Source organism: Macaca fascicularis, chromosome 7 (assembly GCF_037993035.2).
Source record: "Macaca fascicularis isolate 582-1 chromosome 7, T2T-MFA8v1.1".
NCBI lineage: Eukaryota > Metazoa > Chordata > Mammalia > Primates > Cercopithecidae > Macaca > Macaca fascicularis.
This window is the reverse complement of record NC_088381.1, coordinates 51,857,058-51,875,537: the sequence shown is the minus strand read 5'-3', so window position 1 is coordinate 51,875,537 and position 18,480 is coordinate 51,857,058. Positions and strand designations below refer to the sequence as shown.

General features: G+C 48.3%; 1 protein-coding gene and 1 long non-coding RNA gene across 2 annotated transcripts; one reads left to right on the top strand and one right to left on the bottom strand.

Annotated features, from left to right (window-relative positions):
* The first annotated feature begins 4,636 nt into the window (after positions 1-4,636).
* On the top strand, positions 4,637-8,983 carry LOC135971849 (uncharacterized). The gene is made up of 3 exons (XR_010588167.2): positions 4,637-4,760; positions 6,187-6,308; positions 8,830-8,983. It is a non-coding gene; the product is annotated as an uncharacterized lncRNA (long non-coding RNA).
* CYP1A2 (cytochrome P450 family 1 subfamily A member 2) lies at positions 8,809-14,419 on the bottom strand. The gene is given in 6 exon segments (XM_015453085.4): positions 8,809-9,335; positions 10,930-11,016; positions 11,920-12,043; positions 12,312-12,401; positions 12,857-12,977; positions 13,584-14,419. Coding segments are annotated over 6 exon segments (1,551 nt in total). The 5' UTR covers positions 14,415-14,419; the 3' UTR covers positions 8,809-9,037.
* Between the last annotated feature and the right edge of the window lie 4,061 nt (positions 14,420-18,480).

Below are 18,480 nucleotides of genomic sequence, written 5' to 3'. Positions count from 1 at the left end.
AATGGGAAAAGAGGGTTTGCTTTGTAGAGATTCATTCCACTGCCCGTGTGGCTGGGTAGTCTATTCCAGACAACAGGGTGTCTAAGTCAATTTTCTGTTGCTATAACTGAATACTACAGAATGGATAATTTATAAAGTACAGAGGTTTATTTGGCTTATGGTTCTGAAGGCTGGGAAATCCAAGGTTGGGGGGCCACATCTGGTGAGGGACTTCTTGCTGCTGGTGACTCTCTTCAGAGTCCTAAGGTAACTCAAGGCATCACATGGTGAAGGGCTCACAAGAGACCCACTCTCATGATAACTAACCCACTCCTTTGATAACCTGTTAATCCCTTAATCCATGAATGGATTAGCTCATTCATGAGGACAGAGCCCTATGACCCAATCACCTCCTGAAGGTCCCATCTCTCAACACTAATGCACTGGGGACCAAGTTTCCAACATGTGAACTTTTGGGGACACATTCAAACCATAGCACAGGGGGTCATGATAGATGGGTGGGCACAGCCATTCTTTTCTGTGTCATTTCCCTTCTACCTCATTCCTGGACTCTGAGTATTCCACCATCATTTTTTTTCCCTTTATCTCCCACACCTAGGAGGTACCCTGGAGTTGCTCTATAGCCAGGTGTTCCCTCCAAGAATACAGCTGTGTCTTCAGAAACTAAGGGGACTGGCTGGGTGTGGTGGCTCATGCCTATAATCCCAGCACTTTGGGAGGCTGAGGCGGGTGGATCACCTGAGGTCAGGAGTTCGAGACCAGCCTGGCCAACATGGTGAAACCGTGTCTCTACTAAAAATACAAAAATTAGCTGGGCATGGTGGTGGGTGCCTGTAATCCCAGCTACTTGGGAAGCTGAAGCAGGAGAATCTCTTGAACCTGGTAGGTAGGCAGAGGTTGCAGTGGGCCAAGATTGCGCCATTGCACTCCAGCCTGGGAGAAAAGAGCGAAACTCTGTCTACAAAAGAGAAAAAGAAAAAGAAAAGGAAACTAAGGAGACTGAGGAGGAGGCAGACAGACAGTCAGTTCAGATGTGTGTGGGTGGTGAGGGGAGATGCCCAAATCTCAGCGTCTACAAGCTCTGTCTTCCTGTCTCTATTTTTCAGTGGGGAGGGGCCTGGCTCATACATAGGAGATAAAACACAATGAACAGCCCTCTCATTTTGTAAAGAACACAGCAGATTCATAGTGCACTTATAACCCAGGGCTCTTATGAGAGCAACTAATCCAAGTCTGCCTCATTTTGTAGGAGCAAGCACTGGGGGTGAAATTAGCAAGCAGCAGAGTAGAAATAGGGGCTCTGTCTATGGGTGTACACAATGCACCCAGCCCTGGCTGGGTGCAGAGTAAGGGGAAGGCTTGCACTTAAAAAAACAATTAATAGGAGCCTTTTTTTTTTTTAGACGGAGTCTCACTCTGTTGCCCAGGCTGGAGTGCAACGGTGTGGTCTCGGCTCACTGCAACCTCTGCCTACTGGGTTCAAGCAATTCTCCTGCCTCAGCCTCCCGAGTAGCTGGGACTACAGGCATGTGCCACCACACCCGGCTAATTTTTGTATTTTTAGTAGAGACAGGATTTCACTATGTTGGCCAGGCTGGTCTCAAACTCCTGACCTCATGATCTGCCTGCCTCGGCCTCTCAAAGGAGTTTTTTAAAAAGGAGTTTTAGCAGCCGGGAGTGGTGGCTAACACCTGTAATCCCAGCACTTTGGGAGGCCGAGGCAGATGGATCACCTGAGGCCGGGAGTTCAAGACTAGCCTGGCCAACATGGTGAAACCCCGTTTCTACTAAAAATACAAAAATTAGCCGGGCGTGGTGGCGCATGCCTGTAATCCCAGCTACTAGGGGAGCTGAGGCAGGGGGATCACTTGAACCTGGGAGGCGGAGGTTGCAGTGAGCTGAGATCGTACTACTGTACTCCAGCCTGGGCAATAGAGTGAAAAACTGTCTCAAAAAAAAAAAAAAAAAAAAAAAAAAAAGAGTTTTAGGGTACAGAAAAATTAGTGGAAAGTACGGAGAGTTCCCATATACCCAGTTCCTCCTATTATGAATATCTTGCATTAGAGGGTATATATGTTACAATTGACAAACCAATATTGATAGATTTTTAATTAAGACCCATAGTTTACATAATTTACATTAGGATTCACTCTTTTTTTTTTTTTTTTTTCTGAGATGGAGTCTTGCTCCGTCACCAGGCTAGAGTGCAGTGGCGCAATCTCGGCTCACTGCAACCTCTGCCTCCCAGATTCAAGCAATTTTCTGCCTCAGCTTCCTGAGTAGCTGGGATTACAGGCACCTGCCACCACACCCAGCTAATTTTTTGTATTTTTAGTAGAGATGGGGTTTCACCATATTGGCCAAGCTGGTCTTGAACTCCTGACCTTGTGATCCACCCACCTCGGTCTCCCAAAGTGCTGGGATTACAGGCGTGAGCCACTGGCCCCGGGCTTTTTTTTTTTTTTTTTTTTTTTGAGACAGAGTCTCCCTCTGTTGCCCAGGCTGGAGTGGAGTGGCGCAATCTCAGCTCACTGCAACCTCCGCCTCCTGGGTTCGTTTGATTCTCCTGCCTTAGGCTCCCCAGTAGCTGGGATTACAGGTGTGCACCACCACTCCTGACTAATTTTTGTATTTTTAGTAGAGATGAGGTTTCACCATGTTGGCCAGGCTGGTCTCGAACTCCTGACCTCAAGTGATCCACCCACCTTGGCCTCCCAAAGGGCCAGGATTACAGGCATGAGCCACTGTGCCCGGCCAGGATTTGCTCTTAAAAATTTTTTTGGCTTGGCACAGTGGCTCATGCCTGTAATTCCAGCACTTTGGGAGGCTGAAGCAGGTGGATTGCTTGAGATCAGGAGTTCGAGACCAGTCTGGGCAACATGGCAAAACCCCATCTCTACAAAAATCAGAAAAATCAGCCAAGCATGGTGGCCTGCATATGTTGTCCCAAGGTGGGAGAATCCACTGAGCCTGGGAGGTTGAGGCTGCAGTGAGCCAAGATGGTGCCACTGCACTCCAGCCTGGGCGATAGAGCAAGACCCTGTCTCAAAAAATATGTGTGTGTGTGTGTGTGTGTATATATATGTGTGTGTGTGTGTGTGTGTGTGTGTGTGTATATTTGAGACGGAGTTTTGCCCTTGTTGCCCAGGCTGGAGTGTAATGGCGTGATCTCGGCTCACCTCAACCTCCGCCTCCCAGGTTCAAGCGATTCTCCTGCCTCAGCCTTCCGAGTAGCTAGGATGACAGGCATGTGCCACCATGCCCAGCTAGTTTTGTATTTTTAGTAGAGATGGGGTTTCTCCATGTTGGTCAGGCTGGTCTCAAGCTCCCGACCTCAGGTGATCCGCCCTCCTCGGCCTCCCAAAGTGCTGGGATTACAGGCATGAGCCACCTCACCCGGCCTATATTTTTTTAAATTTAATTTTAATTTTTATTTTTTGAGACGGAGTCTTATTGTGTCTCCCAGACTGGAGTGCAGTGGCACGATCTTGGCTCACTGCAACCTCCACCTCCCGGATTCAAGCAATTCTCCTGCCTCAGCCTCTGGAGTAGCTGGGGTTACAGGTAACTGCCACCACACCCAGCTGACTTTTGTGTTTTTCTGGTAGAGACAGGGTTTCACCATGTTGGCCAGGCTGGTCTCGGACTCCTGACCTCAGGTGATCTGCCTGCCTCGGACTCCCAAAGTGCTGGGATTACAGGTGTGAGTCACCATGCCCACCTTATATTTTTAATTTTTATGGGTACATAGTAGGTGAATATATTTATGGGGCATATGAGAGATTTTAATGCAGCAATACAATGTGTAATAATCACAGTAGGGTAAATCGGGTGTCCATCACCTCAAGCATTAATTTTTTCCTTGTGTTACAAACATTCCAATTGTACTCCCTCAGTTATCCCAAAATGTGCTGCAAATCATTGCTGACTGTAGTCATTCCGTTGTGCTATCAAATACTAGAGCTTATTCATTGTATCTAACTGTATTTTTGTATCCACGAAGGTTCACTCTTGGTGTTGTACATTCTATGGTTTTTGACAAATGTGTAATGACATTTATCCATCATTACAGTATCATAGAGAGAAATTTCACTGCCCTAAACTCTTTGCTTCTCTTTTTTTTTTTTAAGATGGAATCTCGCTCTTGTTGCCCAGGCTGGAATGCAATGGCACAATCTCAGCTCACTGCAACCTCTGCCTCCTAGGTTCAAGTGATTCTCCTGCCTCAGCCTCCGAAGTAGCTGGGATTATAGTCATGTGCCACCACGTCCGGCTAATTTTGTATTTTCAGTAGAGACAGGGTTTCTCTATGCTGGCCAGGCTGGTCTTGAACTCCTGACCTCAGGTGATTCGCCTGCCTTGGCCTCCCAAGGTGCTGGGATTACAGGTGTGAGCCACTGCGCCCGGCCCTCTGTGCTCCTTTTATTCATCCCTCACTCCCATGTCCTGAACTCCTGGCAACCTCTGATCTTTTTACTGTTTTTATAGTTTTACCTGTTTCAGAATGGCCTAAAGTTGGAATCATAAAGCATGTAGCCTTTTCAGATTGGCTTCTTTCACTTAGCAACATGCGTTTAAAGTTCTTCCATGTCTTTTTGTGACTTTGATAGCTCATCTTTTTTTTTTTTTTCTTTTAAGATGGAGACTTCCTCTGTCACCCAGGCTGGAGTGCAGTGGTATGATCTCAGCTCACTGCAACCTCTGGCTCCCAGATTCAAGCAATTCTCCTGCCTCTGCCTCCCGAGTAGCTGGGAATACAGGTGTGTGCCATCACATCTGGCTGATTTTTTTTTTGAGACAGAGTTTCACTCTGTTGCCCAGGCTGGAGTACAATGTCGTGATCTTGGCTCACCTCAACCTCTGCCTCCCGGATTCTCCTGCCTCAGCTTCCCGAGTAGGCGGGATTATAGGCATGTGCCACTATGCCCAGCTAATTTTTGTATTTTTAGTAGAGTCGGCGTTTCACCATGTTGGCCAAGCTGGTCTCGAACTTCTGACCTCAGATGATCTGCCCGCCTCGGCCTCCCAAAGTGCTGGGATTATAGGCATGAGCCACCACGCCGGGCCCGCACCCGGCTAATTTTTGTATTTTTAGTAGAGACAGGGTTTCACTATGTTGGCTGGGCTGTTCTCAAACTCTTGACCTTATGTGATCCACCCGCCTTGGCCTCCCAAAGTGCTGGGATTATAGGCGTGAGCCACTGCACCCAGCCAGCTCATCTCTTTTTATCACACACAATTTATTGTATTTTCTGTGGCTAGGCATGGTGACCTTTTTAAAAATTTTTGGTTAAAATATACATAAAATTTATCATTTACCCATTTCTTTTTTTGAAACACAGTCTCACTCCATTGCCCAGGCTGGAGTGCAGAGGTGCAATCACAGTTCACTGCAGCCTCAAATTCCCAGGCTAAGGTGATTCTTCTGCCTCAGCCTCTGGAGTAGCTGGGACCACAGGTGTGCACCACCATATCTGCCTATTTTTTTGTATTTTTTGTAGACATGGGGGTCTTGCCATGCAGCTCAGGCTGGTCTCAAACTCCTGGGATCAAGCGATTTTCCTGCTGAGATTGCAAGTGTGAGCCATGGTAACCAAGTAGTAACTCTATGTTTAAATTTTAAGGCCCTGTCAAAGCATTCTCCACAGTGGCTGCACCGTTTTACACTCCCATCAGCAATGCACAAGGGTTACAATTTCTCTAAATCCACACCAACACTTACTAGTTTTTTCTTTTTAATAGCCATCTTAATTGGTATGAGGTAGTATCTCATTGTGGTTTTGATTTACACTTCTTTTCTTTTTTTGAGATGGAGTCTCGCTCTGTTGCCCAGAATGAAGTGCAGTGGCACAATCTTGGCTCACTGCAACTTCTGCGCCTCTGGTTCAAGTGATTTTCCTGCCTCAGCCTCCCGAATAGCTGGGACTACAGGTGCACGCCGCCATGCCAAGCTAATTTTAGTATTTTTAGTAGAGATGGGGCTTCACTACGTTGGCCAGGCTGGTTTCTAACTCCTGACCTTAAGTGATCCGTCTGCCTCAGCCTTCCAAAATGCTGGGATTAAAGTATAAGCCACCGTGCCCAGCCTGATTTACACTTCCCTAATGATGCTGAACATCTTTTCATATGCTTGTTGATGATAGTGTGTGTGTATATATATACTCTTTTTTTTTTTTTTTTTTCCAGGAACAAAGTCTCATTTTTGCCCAGGCTGGAGTGCCGTGGTATGATCACAGCTCATTGCAGCCTCCAACTCCTGGGCTCAAGCCATCCTCCCACCTCAGCCTCCCTAGTAACTGGGACTACAGGTAAGCACTGCCATGCCCGGACTGTGTATTTTCTTTTGTAAAAATTTCAAATTAAATTTTTGTGGGTACATAGTAGGTATATATATTTACGAGGTATCTGGGATATCTTGATACAGGGATACAATCAATATATCTTCTTTACATAAACATCTATTCAAGTCCTTTGCCCATTTTTTAATTGAGTTGCTTTTTTGTGGTTGAGTTGTAGGAGATTTTTATATATATTATATAAATATATATATGTATATATTTATTTATTTATTTGAGATGGAGTTTCACTCTTGTCGCCCAGGCTGGAGTGCAATGGCGTGATCATGGCTCACTGCACTCTCTGCCCCCGGGTTCAAGTGCTTTTCCTGTCTCAGCCTCCTGAGTAGCTGGGATTACAGATACCCGCCACCATGCCTGACTAATTTTTGTATTTTTAGTAGAGACAGGATTTCACCATGTTGGCCAGGCTGGTCTCAAACTCCTGACCTCAGATGATTCACCCGCCTTGGCCTCCCAAAGTGCTGGAATTACAAGGGTGAGCCATTGTGCCCGGCCAGGAGTTCTTTATATATTCTATATATAAATGCTTTAACAGCTATATGTTTTGCAAATATTTTCTCTCATTCTGTGGTTGTCTTTTCAGTTTTTGTTGTTGTTGTTGTTGTTGTTGTTGTTGTTTTCTGAGACAGAGTCTCACTCTGTAGCCCAGGCTGGAGTGCAATGGCAGGATCTTGGCTCACTGCAACCCCCGCTTCCTGAGTTCAAGTGATTCTCATGCCTCAGCCTCCTGAGTAGCTGGGATTACAGCCTCGTGAGCACCTGGGATTACAGTCTCCTAAGCAGCTGAGGCTAGCCACTATATTCAGCTAGTTTTTGCATATTTGGTAGAGATGAGGTTTCACTATGTTGTCCAGGCTGGTCTCAAACTCCTGACCTCAAGTGATCCAACCGCCTTGGCCTCCCAAAATGCTGGGATTATAGGCGTGAGCCACTGTGCCTGGCCTCCTTTCAGTTTCTTGATAGTGTCCTTTGATGAGACCTGGGCCTTTTTCAAATAACCCAAGCACTTCTGGGAAGCTTATCCGCCCCTGGTCTGTGAACGAAGAAATCAAGGCCTTGTGAGAAGTCATGCGTTCTGCCTTTTGAGAATGGGACGGGGGGATCCCCATCCACCCAACTGGGTTTGGCCCCTGAGACTGGATCCCTTTCTCCTTGTTCCCTTCAATTGTTCAAAAACTTTGGTCAAACAACATGAAGGGAGAGAAGAGAGAGGAGTGAAGGAGGTGCCTATCAATGACTGAAGAGAGCACAGACCTAGACCTGGTCTCAGGACTCAAGCACCAAGGGCTTACTGACACACGCCACAACACACATGAGCCTTGAAAACATTGTGCTAGGTGAAAGAAGACAGTAACAAAAGACCACTCATTGTGTAATTCCATTTATATGAAATGTTTAGAGAAGGCAAATCCATAGACACAGAAAGTAGATTAGTAGTTGCCAGGGCTGTTGAGGCAGGGGAGGAAGGCTAGGGGGAAATGTGGAGGGACTGCTAAGGGGTGCAGGGTTTCTTTTAGGGGTGATGAAAATGTTCTAAAATTAATTGTGGGCCAGGCGCAGTGGCTCACACCTGTAATTCCAGCACTTTGAGAGAGGTCGAGGCGGGCAGATCACTTGTCACCTAGGAGACAGAGGAAGACTCCGTCTCAAAAAAAAAAAAAAAAAAAAGGCTGGGCACGGTGGTTCACTCCTGTTAATCCCAGCACTTTGGGAGACTGAGGCGGGTGGATCACGAGGTCAAGAGATGGAGACCATCCTGGCCAACATGGTGAAACCTCATCTCTACTAAAAATACAAAAATTAGCTGGCCATGGTGGCACACACCTGTAGTCCCAGCTACTTGGGAGGCTGAGGCAGGAGAATCGCTTGAACATGGGAGGTGGAGGTTGCAGTGAGCCGAGATTGCGCCACTGCACTCTAGCCTGGCAACAGAGCGAGACTCCATCTCAAAAATAATAACAACATTAAAATTAATTCTGGTGATGGTTGCACAATTCTACACTAGAAGTCATTTGACACTTTAAGAATGTGAATTAGGCTGGATGTGGTGGCTCACACCTGTAATCCCAGGACTTTGGGAAGCCAAGGCAGGTGGATAACTTGGAGTCAGGAGTTCGAGACCACCCTGGCCAACATGGTGAAACCCCATCTCTACTAAAACTACAAAAATCAGCCAGGCATAGTGGCTCATGCTTGTAATCCCAGGTACTCGGGAGGCTGAAGTGGGAGGATCACTTGAACCTGGGAGGTGGAGGTTGCAGTGAGCTGAGATCACGCCACTGTACTCCAGCCTGGATGACAGAGTGAGATTCTGTCTCGGAAAAAAAAAAAAAAAAAAGAAGGTGAATTATATGGTATAAGAATTATACACACACACACACACACACACACACACACACATATATTTTTTGAGACATGGTGTTGCTATGTCACTCAGGCTCTTGACTAATTTTTTTTTTTTTTTTAATAGAGACAGGGTCCCACTATGTTGCCCAGGCTGCCTTCCAACTCCTGGGCTCAAATGATCCTCCAACCTTGGCCTCCCAAAATGCTGGGATTACAGGCCCTGCACTTGGCTAAAGCTGCTATTTTTTAAAAAAGAAAGGAGGAGAAACAAGGGCTGAGTCCCCGTGGTTGGCCCCCACTCGCTCCCTGGCCTCAGCATGGTGGCGTCTTCTTCACTTGATGGAGAAGCGCAGCCGCGCCTGGAAGTGTTCACAGCGGGCGTGCTTCATGGTCAGCCCGTAGATGGGAGTCAGGTCGACTTTCACGCCCGGCGGCACGCTGAACTCCAGTTGCTGTAGCAGGATGGCCAGGAAGAGGAAGACCTCCCACTTGCCCAGGACCTCCCCGATGCACCGGCGCTTGCCCAGGCCAAACAGCATTATCTTCTCACTCAAGGGCTTGTTAATGGTGGTGCCTTCGGCGGTGAGGAACCGCTCCGGCCGGAACTCAGAGGGGTCCCCCCACAGCTGCCTGCAAGAGGAACAGAGGAGATAGGACTTCAGGGCTGGGGAGGCCCTGGGAGGAGGGCCCTGGGGAAGGGACTTCTGTTGAGATCACAAGTGTGAGGACATGTTGAAAGCAATGAAGGGTAAGTGGGAAGGAACCAAACTGAACTTTGATGCTTATTTCTTTTTTCCTTTTTCTTTCTTTCTTTTTTGTTTTTAGACAAACTCTGGCTCCTATAACCCAGGCTGGAGTACAGTGGTGCCATCTTAGGTCACTGCAGTCTCTGCCTCCCCAGCTCAAGCCAATCCTCCCACCTGAGCCTCCCGTGTAGCTGGGACTACTGGCACCACATCCGGCTAATTTTTGTGTTTTTGTTTTTTTCTTTCTTTCTTTCTTTTTTTTTTTTTTGCAGAGACGGGGTTTCAGGGATCTCAGACTCATGAGCTCAAGCGATCCACCTTCCTTGGACTCCCAAAGTGCTGGGGTTACAGGCATGAGTCACCACACCTGGCCTGATGCTTATTTCTTTTACAAAGCTCTCTCTAAAATGACCAGCCTTAAAGATAGTGCCTTTTAATATTAATTTACTTTAAATAATGCTTTATCTAAAAGGAATTTAAAGAAGAAAAAACAGGCTGGTTTTGGTGGCTCACATCTGTAACCCTAGTACTTTGGGAGGCTGAGGCAGGAAGATCCCTTGAGCCCAGGAGTTCAAAACCAGCCTGGACAACATATGGAGACCTTGCCTCTATTTAAAAATTAAAGTTAAAAAAAAAGCAAAAAAAAAAAAAAAAAAAGCAAAAAAGAAAAAGAAAGAAAGAAAGAAAGGAAAGAAAGAAAGAAAGAAAAACATACATCTCTTCATCCTACTGAAAATATGCCTCCCAAAGGGCCTCAACAGTATGTCCTGGCTTATGTTTATTGTTTTGGAGTAATGATGACTAGCATAAACATTGATAGCGTTTTCACACTCAAGTGTCCCAGTGTAGATGGTAAATTATATGGTCCCCCTACCCATACACCAAAGTGAGGCTTTCCAAAGAGAGGTCTCTGGGCCATTCACATCAGAATCGCCTGAGGCACCTCCCCTTAGACACCACAGTAGAATCCTAGGGGAACCATCAGCTGTTACAAACATCTTGGTTGATTTTTTTTTTTTTTTTTTTTGAAGCAGGGTCTCACTCTGTCACCCAGGCTGGAGTGCCATGGCACGATCTCGGCTCACTGCAACCTCTGCTTCCAGAGTTCAAGCGATTCTCCTGCCTCAGTCTCTGGAGTAGCTGGGATTATAGGCACACCACCATGTCCGGCTAATCTTTTTCTTTTTTTTTTATTTTCAGTAGAGACAGGCTGGTCTCGAACTCCTGACCTCAAGTGATCTGTGTGCCTCGGCCTCCCAAAGTGCTGGGATTACAGGCATGAGCCACCGCGCCTGGCCATCCTGGTTGATTCCTGTGCACTAAAGTTTGTGAAACCTTTGTAAATATTGTCACTTACAGCAGACTATATAGCAACTGAGGTTCCCTCCTTTCATTATATAAATGGTTCCTAGCGGGGACGAACAGCCTTCCTGACTGCTGAACCTGCACACATTTTTCTGTGAGGGGTGTGTACTCACGGGTCGTGGTTGACCTGCCACTGGTTTATGAAGACACAGCATTCCCTGGGGATGTAGAAGCCGTTCAGTGTTGTGTCCCTTGTTGTGCTGAGGGAAGAGGGCACTGTGAGACTCAGGGCTGGAAAGCTGGGGTGTGTGTTGTTCCTACCTCCACCCCATCCTGATAGCCTGCCCACTGCCATCTCCATCCCTACACTGGGAGGAGAGGGGAGGAACAGGGAAGGGGTAGAGTCATCCTCCCTCTTCCTTGCCTCCTGTTCTTTAACTTCAGCAAGTATTTACTAAACTTCTCTTTGTGTCTGGCTGTGCACTTGGCTGTTCTCTGGAGCCAAGAAACAGGCAATTTCAGATAAATGTTTTTCTATTTTCTATTAAAAAAGAAAAAAAAAGCGGCAGGCAGCCTGGGCCAGCCCTGGGGAGTTTCTAGCCTGGCTGGGGATTCAGGCCTCTTACTCTAGGAATAACTGGAACAACATTTGGGCAGACGTAAATGCTCACTAACTCTCTTGACATTGTTAAAATTCCGGGGCATGACCAAGTGCTGATGGCTGTAAGTCCTATAAGACATCAGGAGTGAAGCTGTGCCAGCTGGATGAGTCAAAAGGCTTCTGGGGAGAGGAAGCTCGCATCGGCATTGACTTTGAGCAAGGGTAGGATTCTGGTGGTCAGAGAAGAGACTAGAAGGCATTCCAGGCAGAAGGTTCAGTAGGGTCATGCTTGTGAGGCTGAGGCCGACCTGGCTGGCCCAGAGGGCACTGGGAGGGAGGGAATATGAGCAGAAGGGAATGAGCGCTGAGATCACAAGTGGAACTTTCTCCTGGGAGCTGGGGGTTAGATTATGTTTGGACTGGATGGGGGCAGACTGAGGCTGGGATCTGCGTGGAATGAGGTCGGGAAGGAGATGCTGAGCCAGGGCCAGGGCTGAGAAGCCAGGAAGAGGAAATATGGCAAGGACTTCAGAGGTGGGAGGGCAGAACCAGCAGCCCTCACCTATGGGGGATGGTGAAGGGGACGAAAGAGGAGTGTCGGAAGGTCTCCAGGATGAAGGCCTCCTAGTAGGGCAGCTGGGGTCTGTCAGAGAGCCGGGGTCGCCGCCCCCTGCCAATCACAGCATCTGTAGAACACAGAGGACAAGCAGAACTCATGGGCTGCCCTAACTGCCCCATGAATTGTCCCCTCTTATATCCCATGTCACTCTATGTAAGACTGTCTATTCACAAGTCTGCGACCCCACTAACCTCCCACATCTTCTAGGCAAGGGCAGGCACTACTGTGTTCCCAGGGCTTGCACACAGTAGGCACATAACAGGTGTTTGTAGACTGAACATACAAACTGGGTCTCAAGGCTTCTCCTGGCCATAGGGTTGGGGGCCCCCATGTACCCAGCTCCTTCTGGATCTTCCTCTGTATCTCGGGCTTGGTCACAAGGTACATGAGGCTCCAGGAGATGGCTGTTGCAATTGTGTCAAATCCTGGACCGTGTAGGGTAAGGTGAGGAAGGAAGGAAGACAGAAACAAGGAAACCATCATTTCCCAATTATCTACTACGCGTGTACCCAGCATTAGCTTTCTCTCACCCTAGCCCGTGAGTTTCCTGAGGACAGAGGCTGGGTCTTTTCAACATAAACTTGAGATACAGGTTTCAGAATTAGCTGCCAGAATTACAGGGGCCTAGACTTACAGGCCAGAGAACACTTTATTGTTCAGATGGGGAAACTGACGCCTAGGGGAGGAGAAGGACTTTGCTGTGTCTCCACTGGGAATTGGTGGCACAGCCAAGGCTCAAACCCTGATCCTAGGGCATGTCTCAGTATGTTGCACCATCTGGTGTAGGGTTGGCGGGTTGTTTGATGGACTGAGGGACTGGGCAAGACTGTGGGTGAACAGCAGGCATTGTTGGATGGAGGGGCAGGGTTCTGGCTCCTACCTGCTCCGAAGATGTCATTGACAAGGTTGACAATCTTCTCCTGGGGGATGAGGTTGCCGCTGGCTCTAGGCCCCTTCTTGCTGTGCTTGAACAGGGCACCCGTGATGTCCTGGACACTGTTCTGAGGGAGCACAAGCTTAGAGGTACCCCTGGCACTTCCAAGGTCAAAGGCTGAACATTGCTCCACACCCCTCGCCTGTCCGTGGGGGCTACTCCTCCCACTTGGTCTCTAGGCAGGGGGCTGCAGCTCGCAGCAGGAGCTGGTAGCAGCCCTGGGTATGACGTAAAGTGTCATTTTATGCCCCATTGACCCTTCTTCCCAATAACCCCAGGGGTCCAATTTCAAAGGAGGAAAAGGTTAGTGTGAACACAGGGAAGCAACGTGGCACCAGAACTGAGGATTTGCCTCTGTTGGGATTCAGGTTTCTGCAGAATGAAAGCTTTCTCACTCATCGGCCCCCCACATTGCAGGGCTCTGCTAGGGCCCCATTTCCAGGACTTTTTTCTTGGGGGCTTTGAGGAGCCCTGAGAAGGGGGCTTCAAGGATGAGGAAACTGAGGCCCAGAGAAGGGGAAGAGTTGACTCTAGGTCACACAGCTGGTCTGAGGTATCCAGAGCCTTCCTAGGCCTTGGCAACACAGCAGCTGTGTGAGCATGCTAGAGCTGGGAGGGAGGGGCGTACCCAGGCCCTGCAAGGTGCCCCTCGCCACCTGCCCCCCGGGCTCACCTTGTCAAAGTCCTGATAGTGTTCCTGGACTGTTTTCTGCAGGAACCGCCGGAACCTCTGGTTGAAGGCCTTGAACCTCTGCAGGGCAGGGTTGGGCAGGTAGCAAAGGATAGGGAAGAAGTCCACGGGGTTCCCGGAGGAGGCACTCTCCACGAACTCATGACTGTTCTTCACAAGGCTGAGCATCTCATCACTGCTCTCGGGGAAGTGCTGTCCGAAGCACATGGCACCGATGACGTTGGCCACCGACACCACCACTTGATTGTAAGGGTTGAAGTGCCCAGGCCCTGCCATCAGCTCCTGCAACCTGCTGATCAGGGCCTCAGCCTCCTTGCTCACATGCTCCTCCAGGTAGCAGGAGGATGAGGAGGCTGGGTCAGAGGCGATGGAGAAGGTGTTGAGGGCGTTCTGGGCCAGGCGCCGGCGGGCAGCCCACACCGGTCCAGAGTCTGGGCTGAAGGACATGCTCTGGCCATCAGTGATGAAGGTGAAGCTGTAGAGGTCAGGCCAGCCCTTGAAATCGTCGCCCTGCCGCACCAGGGCCTGCCGGATGGTATCCAGGCCGCTCAGCACCAGCACGGGTGTGGAGCCAATGCGGATCTGCAGCACGTCTCCATAGAGCTGGCTCATCCTTGACAGTGCCAGGTGCGGGTTCTTCCCCAGGGTCAGCACATGCCCGAGCAGGGGCCAGCCCCATGGCTCTGGTGGACTTTTCAGGCCTTTGGGGACCCGAGGCCTCGAACCCCTGAGCACCCAGAATACCAGGCAGAAGATGGCAGAGGCCAGGAGAAGCTCTGTGGCCGAGAAGGGAACAGACTGGGACAATGCCATCTGTACCAACTACAGGGAAAAAGGAAGGAGGGACCAGGCTGAGGGTTGAGATGGAGACATTCATTCATTCATTTCCTCAGTCATTTGATAAACACTGATGTGTGTTCTGTGCTTGGCTCCCAACTGGATACCAGAATGACTAAGATTCATCTACCATGTGTCCTGTGCCCCCGGAGCTCACCCTGTGAGCATCACAGAATCTGAGAACTGGCAAGAAGCCTCAAGATTCCCAGCCTGAACCCTGGCTCTCTCCTCCACCCATCCTCTCAGTTAGTTTCTGCTTCTGGAGCTGGAGTAGAGGCAAGTGACCACCCCAAAACGGGGAAGCCAAGGACAGCACCCTTGTCAGCCCCTGGCACAGCATGCATGCTGGGCATTGTGCCAAAGGGTCCCTGCCAGTGCTGGCTTTCTGCTGATACCTTCTACACACCCAGGGGACTGGGAGCTCCCCCTACCCAGTGACACTGAGGAAGCCAAGGTCCCAGGGCTGATTCAAATAGCCTGTGATGCCCCCTTCCCAGGGCACTCTTTATCAATACCAGGAAGGGCATCTCCTCCAGGGATGAGTCCCCATCCTCTCACAGTCTTGGAGGTTGAGGTTGGGCTGCAGCCAGGGCCAGGGCTGCCCTTGTGCTAAGGGGGAAGCCCTCCCCATCTCTCTCCTTAAAAATGGCTTAGTCCAAACTGCTCATTTAAAATGGGGAAACACAAGTCAAGAGCTGAGTAGCAAAACCTGGAACCCAGGCCCCCTACACCTAGCCCAGGCTCCCCATCTTTCTGTCTAGCTTCCAAGTTCTATAATTGGGGATCCCAGAGATTGGAAACTGGTCCCAAGAAAGGTACCTGTAGAGGCAAGTGCTTGAGATTAGCAGAGTTGTAGTGGCTGGTCTGGAGCTTCTGGCTCTAGGTGAGTGGCCTTTTTATAAACACCATCCCCTATCGGATTGGCCTGGTTGTCCTGGTCGCCTAATATCAAAGCTGGATCACTGAACAAAGTTGGAAGGATCAACCCTTGATCTTGGGCCATGATCCCTCAGCTCCACCTACTACCCAAGGCCCACAGTGACTCTTTGGGGATAGGCCAGAAGGGGTGCTGGGTCCCTGGGGATGAAGGTACAGCTTTCTTCAGGATTCAGGGTAGGGAGCCTATTTCTCTGAAGAGTAGGGTAGGGTCTGGGAGTGGGGGTTAGGCCTTTGGACTGATCTGGGCTTCTTTTCCATACACACATGAGGAAGAGCTCTGCCAGGGCACTCAGTCTAGACCAACCAGGCTCACGGCCCCTCTCCAGAAGGATGTTCTTCTGTATATCCTCCAACAACCTGCAAAACCAGACAGTAAATGGGCATGTTCCAGCCACTCCTGATTTTCAGCCCAAGTCCCCAAGTGGCAAGGAAGAGATGATAAGGATTTTGCATACTACAGAGAGGCCTCCCTCATGCAAAAAGACTGAGAGACATAACCAAATGCAATATGTGAACCTCGATTGGATGCGGCATTTAACCAAAAAAAATTTTTTAAATTTACAAAAGGCATTTTGGGGACAATTGGGGACATGTGAGCATGGACTGGAGATTAGATGATATTCTGGAATAAATGTTAATTTTTTTAGGTGTGAACAGAGTGTCATGGTATGTGGGAGTGTATCCTTATTCTTAGGAGATTAATGCTGCAGTGTGGAAGTGTCAAGATCCCTGCAACCTCCTTTTGAATGATTCTGTTAAAAAAGGTACACCTTTAGGCCAGGCGTGGTGGCTCACATCTGTAATCCCAGCACTTTGAGAGGCCGAGGTGGGCGGATCACCTGAGGTCAGGTGTTTGAGATCAGCCTGGCCAACCTGGTGAAACCCCATCTCTACTAAAAATACAAAAATTAGCCGGGCGTGGTGGCGCGTGCCTGTAATCCCAGTTACTCGGGAGGCTGAGGCAGGAACATCGCTTGAACCCAGGAGGTGGAGGCTGCAGTGAGCCAAGATCGTGCCACTGCACTCCAGCCTGGGTGACCGAGCGAGTCTCAGTCTCAAAAAGAAAAAAGTACACCTTTAAAAAGTATAATTGGATTGTTTGTAACTCAAAGGTTTACCCTTGCTTGAGGGGATGGATACCCCATTCTCTATGATGTGCTTATTTCACATTGCATGCCTGGATCAAAACATTTCGTGTACCCCATAAATATATACACTTACTATGTACCCATAAAATTTTAAAAAGTATACCTATCAATCAATAAATCAAGAGAAAGTAGATATGAGAAATGTCAGCTATTCATGGACTTACGTGCGGATATATGGTGTTTGTTATACTAAAGGAGTCTTTAATATGGACCCAGATCTCAGTCAGGTCTAAGAGGAGGATGAGGGCAAGCCTTAAATTGGATGTGAAAAGGAAGTTTTCTATCTTTTTTTTTTTGAAGATACAGAGTCTTGCTCTGTCACCCAGGCTGGGGTTCTGTGCCACAGTCATGGCTCACTGCAGCCTAGACCTCCTGAGCTCAAACAATCATCTTGCCTCAGCCTTCTGAGTAGCTGGGACCACAATCACAGGTGTGTGCACCATTCCTGGCTAATTTTTTAGTTTTAAACATTTTTTTTGTAGAGAGGAGGTCTCACCATGTTGCCCAGGTTGGTCTTGAACTTCTGGGCCCAAGCAATCCTTCTGCCTTGGCCTCCCAAAGTGCCGGTATTACAGGTGTGAGCCACCGTGCCCAGCATGGATGTGAGAGGGAAGTTTTGATTTAGACATGAGTGGGCTTTTATTCCTGAAAATGAGAAAACTGTGGGATCAACCTGTGAAGATGCCAAGGCACATGGTTGGGGAATCCAATAGAGGAACAGAGCATTTTGGAAGACCATGAATGGGAGAAGAGGAAGGTTGTTTCCTGTCTATATCTCCATTGGGTTCAGATGGCTCAATGAAAAAGGTTAGGGTTTGAGGTTAGGCTCAGTTGTATAGAAAACGGACTTTTTCTTTCTCTCTGTCTGTCTCTCTAATTAACTAAAGTCCATGGTTTACTTAGATTCCCTTGGGTTTTACCTAATGTCCTTTTCCTGTTCCAGGACCCATTGGATATCACATGACATTTAGTCATCATGTCTCTTTGGACTCCTCTTGGCTGTGACAGTTTCTCAGGATATCCTTGTTTTTGATGACCTTGATAATTTTCAGGACTACTGGTTGGATATTTTGTAGGATGCCCACTATTGGAATGTGCCTGATGTTTTTCTCATGGTAAGCCTGGGGTTATGGTTTGTTGGTAGGAAGACCTTGGAGGTAAGGTGCCATTCTTGTCACATCATATCAAGGTTACATCCTATCAGTATGACTTACAGGTGTTGATGTTGACCTTGATCACCTGGCTGAGGTAGTGCGTGTCAGGTCTCTTCACTGTAAAGTTACTCCTTTCCTCCCTTTCCATGCTGTACCCTTTGGCAGGAAGTCACTATGCACAGCCCACACCGAATGAGTGGGGGGTTATGCTCCTTCTCCTTGAGGAGGGATTATCTCCATAAACTATTTGAAATTCTCCTGTGTGAGAGACTATTTATCTTTTTATTTTTAATGTTTTCTTAAAACTTAAAAAAATTAAATTACAGGGTACAATATAGAAAAGTGCATATGTCAGCTGGGCCCGGTGACTCACGCCTGTAATTCCAGCACTTTGAGAGGCCGAGGTGGGAGGATCACTTGAGTGAGGCCAGGAGTTCAAGACCAGCCTGGCCAACATAGTGAAACCTCATCTCTACTAAAAATACAAAAAAAATTAGCTGGGTGTGGTGGCGCACACCTGTCATTCCAGCTACTCAGGAAGCTGAGGCATGACAATTGCTTGAATCCGGGAGGCAGAGGTTGCAGTGAGCCAAGATCGCACGACTGCACTCCAGCCTGGGTGACAGAGTGAGATTCTGTCTCAAAAATACCTAAATAAATAGAAAAATGCGTATGTCATGTATAGCTTGATCATGTGTAGCTTGATGAACTTTTGCAAACGTAACAAACACACATATAACCAGCTCTAATAAAGAGACATCATGAGCACCCAAGAAGTCCCGTTGTGTTCCTTTCTCAAGG